At 41.4% G+C, this 9,280-nt stretch overlaps 1 protein-coding gene across 1 annotated transcript in view; it reads right to left on the bottom strand.

Moving 5' to 3' along the window:
• MED1 (mediator complex subunit 1) overlaps positions 1-9,280 on the bottom strand; it is a 43,621-nt gene that overhangs the window by 29,440 nt on the left and 4,901 nt on the right. The window contains exons 2-6 of the mRNA XM_023511256.1: positions 7,881-7,987; positions 3,671-3,749; positions 2,220-2,274; positions 1,983-2,115; positions 1,261-1,289 (exon numbers count right to left, since the gene is read on the bottom strand). Of these exons, the coding sequence (XP_023367024.1) occupies positions 1,261-1,289; positions 1,983-2,115; positions 2,220-2,274; positions 3,671-3,749; positions 7,881-7,987 (403 nt within the window). The remainder of the gene's footprint in view (positions 1-1,260; positions 1,290-1,982; positions 2,116-2,219; positions 2,275-3,670; positions 3,750-7,880; positions 7,988-9,280) is intronic.

Raw genomic sequence — 9,280 nt, 5'->3', positions numbered from 1 at the left:
TTGCAGCCGTCATTGTTGTTTGGCGGGTCCGGGCTGGGGATTCGAACCCGCCACCTTAGGTGTACGTGGCTGGCGCCTTAGCTGGTTGAGCTATAGGCACCGAGCCAAGCCTAACACTTTTACTGTGATAGTTTAATACAAACATTTCAATGTGAAACCATTTTTCTCAAAATAAAAGAGAGAAAGTTATTTTCATGGTATAACTTAATTTTCTCAAGTCTTCTCTGAGCCTAGAACGATTACGTTCTATTTCTCTTTTTCCATACAGAAAATTCCTAAGGCTAGATGGGTAGTATCTCAACTACTACTGACACTGAGGTTGAGAAGTATTTTGACAACGTTGACATATTTCTGTTTCTAACAAATGATGGAACACCACTGGCAGCCAGTGTAGAGAGGCCAGAAATGCTGTTAAATATCCTGCAGTACAGGAAGCCCCCTATAGCAAGGAATTTTCCAATCCAAACAGCCTGATATCAGAGAATTTTTTCCCTCAAAATAATCAAGTCCTTATTAAACTAGAAATTTGGAGGAAAAAAATTGTTATTCAGTACCAAAGGTAAGAAACTCTGGGATACATTGAGTAGGGTAAAAAAAATCATACTAAGAGAATTCCAAAAGTGAACAAGCACAGAATCTGAAAATTCTTGGCCCCAGAAAATAAATTTGCTCCTGAACAAAGTAACTTCTGACCAGTCTCAAAATCTAGCTTTAGGGCTAGGCATGGTGGCTCGTGCCTATAATCCCAGAACTTGGGTGGCCAAGGTGGGTGGACTGCTTGAGCCCACAAGTTTGAGACCAGCCTGAGCAAGAGCAAGACTCATCTCCAAAAAATAGCCGAATGTTGTGGCAGGCACTTGTAGTCTCAGCTACTTGGGAGGCCAAGGCAAGAGAATAAATAGTTTGAGCCTAAGAGTCTGAGGTTGCTGTGAGCTAAGACGCCATGGAAGGCCGGGAGAGGTGGCTCACGCCTGTAATCCTAGCAATCTGGGAGGCCGAGGCAGGTGGATAGCTTGAGCTCATGAGTTCAAAACCAACCTGAGCAAAAATCGAGACCTCGTCTCTACTAAAAATAAATAATTGAGGCAAGAGGATCGCTTGAGTCCAAAAGTCGGAGGTTGCTATGAGCTATGATTCATGGCATTCTACCCAGGGCAAAAGCTTGAGATTCTGTCTCAAAAAAAAAAAAGAAAATTCTAGCTGTAAATAACAGCACTGTTTGTTAATATCAAGGAATATAAGTAAATGTTATTTGCTCACCTTAACTGCTGTACAAGCTCTGGACAGCTCTGAAATCAAAGAAATTATGTTTAAATACTTAACTACTTTAACACCTTTGAAGACATCAAAAGTTTTTTTTTTTATTAATAGCACATGCATTCTAACAAGAACATTAAACTAAAGAAGGTCCTTATATTACAATATCGAAAGGCATCTTCTTCCTACTTAGTTAACCAGGGGGTTGGGGTAGGAAATTTAAAATCAAAACATGAAATAGTACAAAGGAGTAAACTTTCCATAACTTGTTTAAAACTTCAGGAACTGTCCTTAATGCCATCTCTGGAATACACATCAAATTGTTTGGTTACACACATTTTACATTCATCTCTATTACAGGGTTTTTTATTAATAGATTATCTGTCCTTCTTAATTATACTCTCTTTGAGGATAGGAACCATACATTATTATTTCTGTATCCCCACCACCTATTGTTCAATTGCGGCTCACGTTTGTTGATATGAAATGGTAAGTGTTCATCTGATGTTTCTACTTGTCAAATGCCCTTGGATGATGTCAGAGATGGGACCCATGTTATTCTAAATTCCATTCTATAGCTGTCAATGTTGCAGCCCATCACATCATCTCTATAGTGGCTCATGAAAAAACCTAAACCCAAACTACTTAAACCCCAACAATTCATTTTAAAATTAATGTCCCTAAGTAAACCCCACAGATTCCAGTGAAATATCAACAACACATACCACAGGATTCTCCCCATGGTGAGCCACTTTTACATCACAAAGCTGTCCTGCAGGATCTAACTGCACTTCCACATAGAACATATCTGACGTGATGTAACATTCAGTGCCACTGGCACTGAGATGAGAGCCCAGTCTAGCAGGAACAAATCAAAACAAAAATTAATAGAAGACACATAAATAAAGCCTCCCAAAGTTATCACTAAATTAAACATTTCTGTCTACAGATAGACTACTTACCCATTCTGTCTTGCTATGGACTCCAAACGATCAGTCATTGCTGGTAAAGACGTTACTATGAAAGGATGAAAGAAAGAAATCACAAAGAATGCTCCTAATAACTTTAAAAGGTATTCTTTAAAGACAGAAAGATCCTGGGCGGCACCTATGGCTCAGTGAGTAGGGCACCAGCCCCATACATCGAGGGTGGTGGGTTCAAACTGTTAACAAAAACAAAATAGCTGGGTGTCGTAGTGGGCACCTGTAGTCCCAACCACTCAGGAAGCTGAGGCAAGAGAATAGCCTAAGCCCAGGAGTTGGAGGTTGCTGTGAGCTGTGTGATGTCACAGCAGTCTACTGAGGGCGATAAAGTGAGACTCTGTCTCTACAAAAAAAAAAAAATCTTTTTGGATAGAGTTGAAATAGCCTTTTTTTTTATAGAAACAAAGTCTCACTTTGTCACCCTTGGTAGTGCCTTGGCCTCATAGCTCACAGCAACCTCCAGCTCTTGGGCTTAGGCAACTCTCTTGCCTCAGCCTCTCAAGTAGCTGGAGCTATAGGTGCCCGCCACAACACCCAGCTGTGAAATAGCCATCTTCCTATTGAGAATTAATTAAAAGAGAACATGTTCTTTTCCTTAAGAGACATGATTTTTTTTTTTTTTTTGTAGTTTTGGCTGGGGCCAGGCTTGAACCAGCCACCCCCGGTAAATGGGGCCACCACCCTACTCTTTGAGCCACAGGCGCCACCCAAAAGACATGATCTTATTCTGGTGTTGAGGCTACAATACAGCCGAATGATCACAACTAATTGCAGCTGTGAACTTCTAGGCTCAAGAGATTGTCCTCTGAAAGTGCTAGGATTATAGGCATGAGCCACCATGCCTAGCCTCTCCTGCTTCTTTACACTTAACCTTTATTTATTACATTTAAGCTTTTATCAGCATCCAAAATATTTTTTTAATAAATAAACAACCTTTTTTTTTTAGAGACAGAGTCTTATTTTGTCACCCTCGGTACAGTGCTATGGCAACACAGCTCACAGCAACCTCCAACTTCTGGGCTCAGGCAATTCTCTTGCCTCAGCCTCCTCAGTAGCTGGGACTACAGGCACCCACCACAACTGCCTGGCTATTTTTTATTTTTTTATTTTTTATTAGATCATAGCTGTGTACATTGATACTGTCAGCGGCTATTCTTTTGTTGCAGTTTGGCTGGGGCGGGTTTGAACCTGCCACCCTCAGTATATGGGGCCAGTGCCCTACTCACTGAGCCACAGGCACCACCCAACCTCCAAAATATTTTGATCCTTCAAAACTAAATGTTTCAAAAGTGCAGGGGAAAACTCATTCCAACTGCATAAATGAAAGCAAGAGCAACGTCTAGTATAGAGTTTTTCTAGTGTAAGTATAAAACAGTCCTTCTTAAATTGGGAATTTTATGAAATCAGCATATTTCAAGATGTTTACAAACCTTTGAGAGCCTTCTGCAATGTCTCCAAACAGCTGACCAAATGCTGATGCCCTCCAGAACTCATTACAACCCTCTTCTCCTAGATCAAGTGGGAAAACATTTGAGATAAAAATTAACCAAGCTAATAGTGTTTCAGGTAAGCATACACGTTATCCTAGTAGTAATATTCAGATAGTCTATAGATTCTATGTAGCCTACAGAATCTTAACTATCATTATGTCCATCCATAAAAAAAAAAATCATATACATGGGATATATACATATCCATATGAATGAGGTTAGGAAAGGGTGGTCCCAGACCTAACATCAGATAACCTTCAGGGAAATATTAGGAAGAATCAAAATGTAATAGATGAGCTCTGCCTCTTGTAGAAGTGACTATATATTAACATTTAGACAGTTAAATGACAAATCAAGTAGCTCAGGAGATTTGACAATTCTCAAGTTTAACAAGGTGCATGTAATCTGAAAAAATATAATCAAATTTGATTAAAGTTTATTTTATTTATTTATTTATTTTTTGGCCGGGGCTGGGTTTGAACCTGCCACCTCCCGCATATGGGGCTGGTGCCCTACTCCTTTGAGCCCTGAAAAATATAATCAAATTTTAGGGAAACTATTTTCACCCTATGAAAAGAGAACATACAGTCTAGAAAAGGGACTACCAAAGAACAAAACATTTAACAGTTTTTCTAATCCTATGCAGAGAAGAAGTTTCTCTCTGCAAAACATTCCAGTTTCCATAAATGATAGCAGTTTCTTAGTACAAGGATAGTTTTTCAGCCCTTTCTATACCCTACATAAATCTCTCTCTCTACTTTAATTTCATTCTTATGCAACAAATGTATGATTTATTACTAGTCTGACTTTCCTTGCATGCTGACTAGAGAAGGAATGCTCTAGATAATGACTACCAGTATTTTGGAAACCAGAAAGATAAACCCTTTGTTGTAGATTAATAAATTGGCATTCTGATTTACTACTTAATCTACTGAGATTTGGTAAGTATGTCAGATGTTGAAAATTCATTAAAGTCTTGATAAACAAATAAAATTAAGTATCTAAATCTGAACTAATAAATAAACAAGGAAAGCCATGGTGACCAAACAAAGATGCTGGTAACCTAAAAGAAAGGGTCTTAGGGCTTAGCGCCTGTGGCTCAAGTGGCTAAGGCGCCAGCCACGTACACCTAAGGTGGCAGGTTCGAATCCAGCCCAGGCCCACCAAACAACAACAATGGCTGCAACGAAAAAATAGCTGGGCATTGTGGTGGGTGCCTGTGGTCCCAGCTACTTGGGAGGCAGAGGTAGGAGACTCGCTTGAGCCCAGGAGTTGGAGGTTGCTGTGAGCCATGATGCCATGGCACTCTACCCAGGGGGACAGCTTGAGGCTCTGTCTCAAAAAAAAAAAAAAAAAAAGAGAGGGTCTTAGCAGCTACCTGAATCTCTCTACCAGGTCTGTGCAGCTACCTGATGATAGATATACATGATGTATCTCTAATGACAGTATCATTTACAGAACATTTATCAAACTAGAATGTAGTTGTCTGGAGTATAAAAATAACAATCTCTCGATTCCAAAACTGGAAAAATTGCCATTCATTTATTGCATATATGTTTTCAATACCTTCACTGTATATACACCTGAGTCAGGAGATACACATGCACACTCCTATAATCCTAGCGCTCTGGGAGACCAAGGTGGGTGGATTGCTTGAACTCACAGGTTCAAGGTCAGTCTGAGCAAGAGTGAGACCCCATCTCTACTATAAATAGAAAAACTGAGGCAAGAGGATCACTTGAGCCCAAGTTGGAGGTTGCTGTGAGCTATGACACCATGGCACTCTACCCAGAGCAACAGCTTGAGACTCTGTCTCCAAAAACAAAACAAAACAAAACAAAACACATGCATTTGAATAATTTACAGTTACAGGCTTTTTAGCAACATGACATTTTGCTATCCATTATCTCATTTCTCATTTGATTGTTATGACAAAACTATGTGGAAAATTAACTAGGATTATCTGCCACCATTTTCCAGATGAGCAAACTGAGACTCAAGAGAAAAATGATCTGTCCAAATTCACATAATAAGTCCTAGAGTCAATCCTAAATAAGAGGTCTTTTGACAACAAAATCAGTTCTTCTGTTAGTTGTGCTATACTTTTATCATCATTTAAAACATTAATAAAACTACTAAAATGGGCCAGGTGTACTGGCTCACACTTATAATCCTAACACTCTGGGAGGCCGAGGCGGGCCAATCCCCTGAGCTCAGGAGTTGCCAGCCTGAATAAGAACAAGACCCCATCTCTACTCAAAATAGAAAAACTAGCCGGGCTGTTGTGCTAGGAATGTGTAGTCCCAGCTGCTGGGGAGGCTGAAGCAACAGGATTGCTTGAGCCCAGGAGTTTGAGGTTGCTGTGAGCTAAGATGCCATACTACTCTTGCCTAGGGCAACAGAGTGAGACTCTGTCTCAAAATAACAAAATTAAGGCTCAGCGCCTGTAGCTCAAGCAGCTAAAGGTGCCAGCCACATGCACCAGAGCTGGAGGGTTCAAATCCTGCCCAGGCCTGCCAAACAACAATTGCAACCAAAAAATAGCCAGGTATTGTGGCGGGCGCCTGTAGTCCCAGCTACTTGGGAGACTGAGGCAAGAAAATCGCTTAAGCCCAGGAATTGGAGGTTGCTGTGAGCTGTGATACCACAGCACTCTACCTAGGGCACAGCTTGAGGCTCTGTCTCAAAAAAAAAAAAAAAATTAATTAAATTAAAATAAGAGTAAAGTTTTCCTATTTCATTTGACTACGACTAGAATTATACAGAACTTTTAACGGCAGCTTTGAGACTGCCCACCACATACTCTTCAACCCCTCATGTTCCATGTAACTTGCTAAGGGATTCCAATGCTGGTGAATAATTTGGGTAGTAGTAGTACTATCAAGAAAGAGGTTGATAGAGAATGAGTGAAAACCCAGAATTCACCTGTATTAAGAATCAATCACAAACTCTACTAGTACAAGCGTCCACCATTTTCCAAATGAGCAATCCAAAAATCCAAAATCCAAAGCTTTTTGAGTTCCTATATCAGGGGTCCTCACACTTTTTAAACAGGGGGCCAGTTCACTGTCCCTCAGATTGTTGGAGGGCCAGCCTGCAGGCCCCGGGACAACTCAGCTGCTAAGCAGGACAGGCAGCAGCAGCAAAAACACCCAGCGGGCTGATAAATGTCCTAGGTGGGACGCATGTGGCCCGTGGGCCATAGTTTGAGGATACCTGTCCTATATGATGTCACAGTGGAAAATTTCACACTTAACCTCATTTGATGGACTACAGTCAAAACAGAGTTCCAACACTGTTTCGTACACAAAATTATTTAAATTATTGTATGAAACTACCTTCAAGCTATGTGTCTATGATATATGTGAAACCTAATAGAATACTTTGTTTAGACTTGGGTCCCATCCCCAAAATATTATGTATGTGCAAATATTCCAAAATTTAAAAAATAATCAGAAATGTGAAACACTTCAGGTCCTAAGCATTTAGGATAAGGAATACTAGCTGCGCACTGTGGCTCACACCTGGAATCCTAGCACTCTAGGAGAATGAGGTGGGGTGGATCACTTGGGCTTAGGAGCTCAAGACTAGTCTGAGCAACAACCAGATCAGAAAAATAGAATAACTAGCTGGGCACTGAGATGGGCACCTATAGCCACTGCTACCAGGGAGGCAGAGGCAGGAGGATCTTTTGAGCCCGAGTTTGAGGTTGCTGTGAGCAAGGATGACACCACAACACTCTGCCCAAAGTGACAGAGTGAGCCTCTGTCTGGGGAAAAAAAAAAAGGATAGGGAATACTCAACCTATAGATGATAGATGCACATTATCTACTACATTAACATCAAGGAGCTTGATAAGAAATGAAAAATTTCTCATTACACCACTCTAGCAAATGTACCTCTTATAGGTGTTACTTCTTAGCACCTTTGCTCGAAGCACCTCAGTATACCATAACTCACAAATAACACAATATTGTAAATATACTTCCTCCGTGGTAGACAACTAAAGTCTATAGCCACCATGTTTCTTGTGATAAATAATGTTGAAGACACACTATTGTAACTAGTTTAAGTAAGTCCACACAGGGAGCTTAGCTTATTAAATAATTATCTAAACACAACACTTTACCCACTTCACCACAATCCTCACCATGACTTGACGCACAAGCTTAATGGTTTCACTCCACGGTCTATTTTGGTTAAACTTGGCATGGAGCCGTTCCAAGAGAGAACTCATCTTACTCAGCTTTTCCGACTCTATGATATAAATCAGAAAACATCATTAAAATCTATAGCCATACCACCCTGATGTGCCCAATTTTCAATTTGATCTCAGAAGCTAGGCAGGATGGGGCCTGGTTAATATGTAGATAGATGAAAACATCATTAAAAACTCTTTTTACCAAGTCTGTTCAGTTTTTCTTTTCTTTTTTTTTTTTTTTTTTTTTGAGACAGAGTCTCACGTCGTTACCCTCAGTAGAGTATCGGTGGTGTCGCAGCTCACAGCAACCTCCAACTCTCCGGCTTAAGTGATTCTCTTGCCTCAGCCTCAGGTAACTGGGACTACAGGCACCCGCCACAAGACCCAGCTATTATATGGACGTAGTTGTCATTGTCTGCCAGGCTCGAGCTGAATTTGAACCTGCCAACTCCAGTGTATGTGACTGGCACCCTAGCTTCTGAGCTATAGGCGCCAAGCCTGTTCAGTTTTTCTAACAAAAGAAATCCCCACACTTCAACTCAGTAAGAATTCAGTTAAGGACAGACATCATGGCTAATGCCTGTAATCCTAGAACTCTGGGAGGCCAAGGCAGGTGGATTGCTTGAGCTCAAGATTCAAGACCAGCCTGAGCAAGAGAAACCCGTCTCTACTAAAAATAGAACTAGCCAGGCATGGTGGCACATACCTGTACTCCCAGCTACTTAGGAGGCTAAGGGAAGAGGATTGCTTGAACCCAGGAGCTTGAGGTTATTATGAGCTATAGATGAAGATGCAACACTCTACCTAGGGTGACAGAGACTCAGTCTCAAAACAAACAAACAAAAAAGTTTTTTAAAAAATCAGGGGGCAGAGCCTGTGGCTCAAGCAGCTAAAGCACCAGCCACATACACCTGAGCTGGCGGGTTCAAATCCAACCGGGGCCTGCCAAACAATGATGGCTGCAACCAAAAAATAGCCAGGTGTTGGGGCAGGCACCCCAACTAGTGGGAGTGGAGTAGTCCCAGCTAGTTGGGAGGCAGAAGCAGGAGAATTGATTGAGCCCAGGAGTTGGAGGTTGCTGTGAGCTGTGATGCCACAGCACTCTACCTAGGGTAACAGCTTTAGGCTCTATCTCCAAAAAAAAAAATTCAGGCTGGTGCGTGGTAACTCACGCCTATAATCCTAGCACTCTGGGAGGCTGAGGCAGGTTGATGTTCCTCTTTTTTTTACCGTTTTTTGGCCAGGCCTGGGTTTGAACCTGCCACCTCTGGCATATGGGGCCAGTGCCCTACTCCTTTGAGCTACAGGTGCTGCCCTTTGTGTGTTTTTTTGAGATGGAGCCTCAAGCT

The sequence above is a fragment of the Otolemur garnettii genome, unplaced genomic scaffold (genome assembly GCF_000181295.1).
Source record: "Otolemur garnettii isolate 467f Iridium unplaced genomic scaffold, OtoGar3 scaffold00018, whole genome shotgun sequence".
NCBI lineage: Eukaryota > Metazoa > Chordata > Mammalia > Primates > Galagidae > Otolemur > Otolemur garnettii.
The sequence above is the reverse complement of the archived record's forward strand: the minus strand, read 5'-3'. Positions and strand labels throughout refer to the sequence as shown.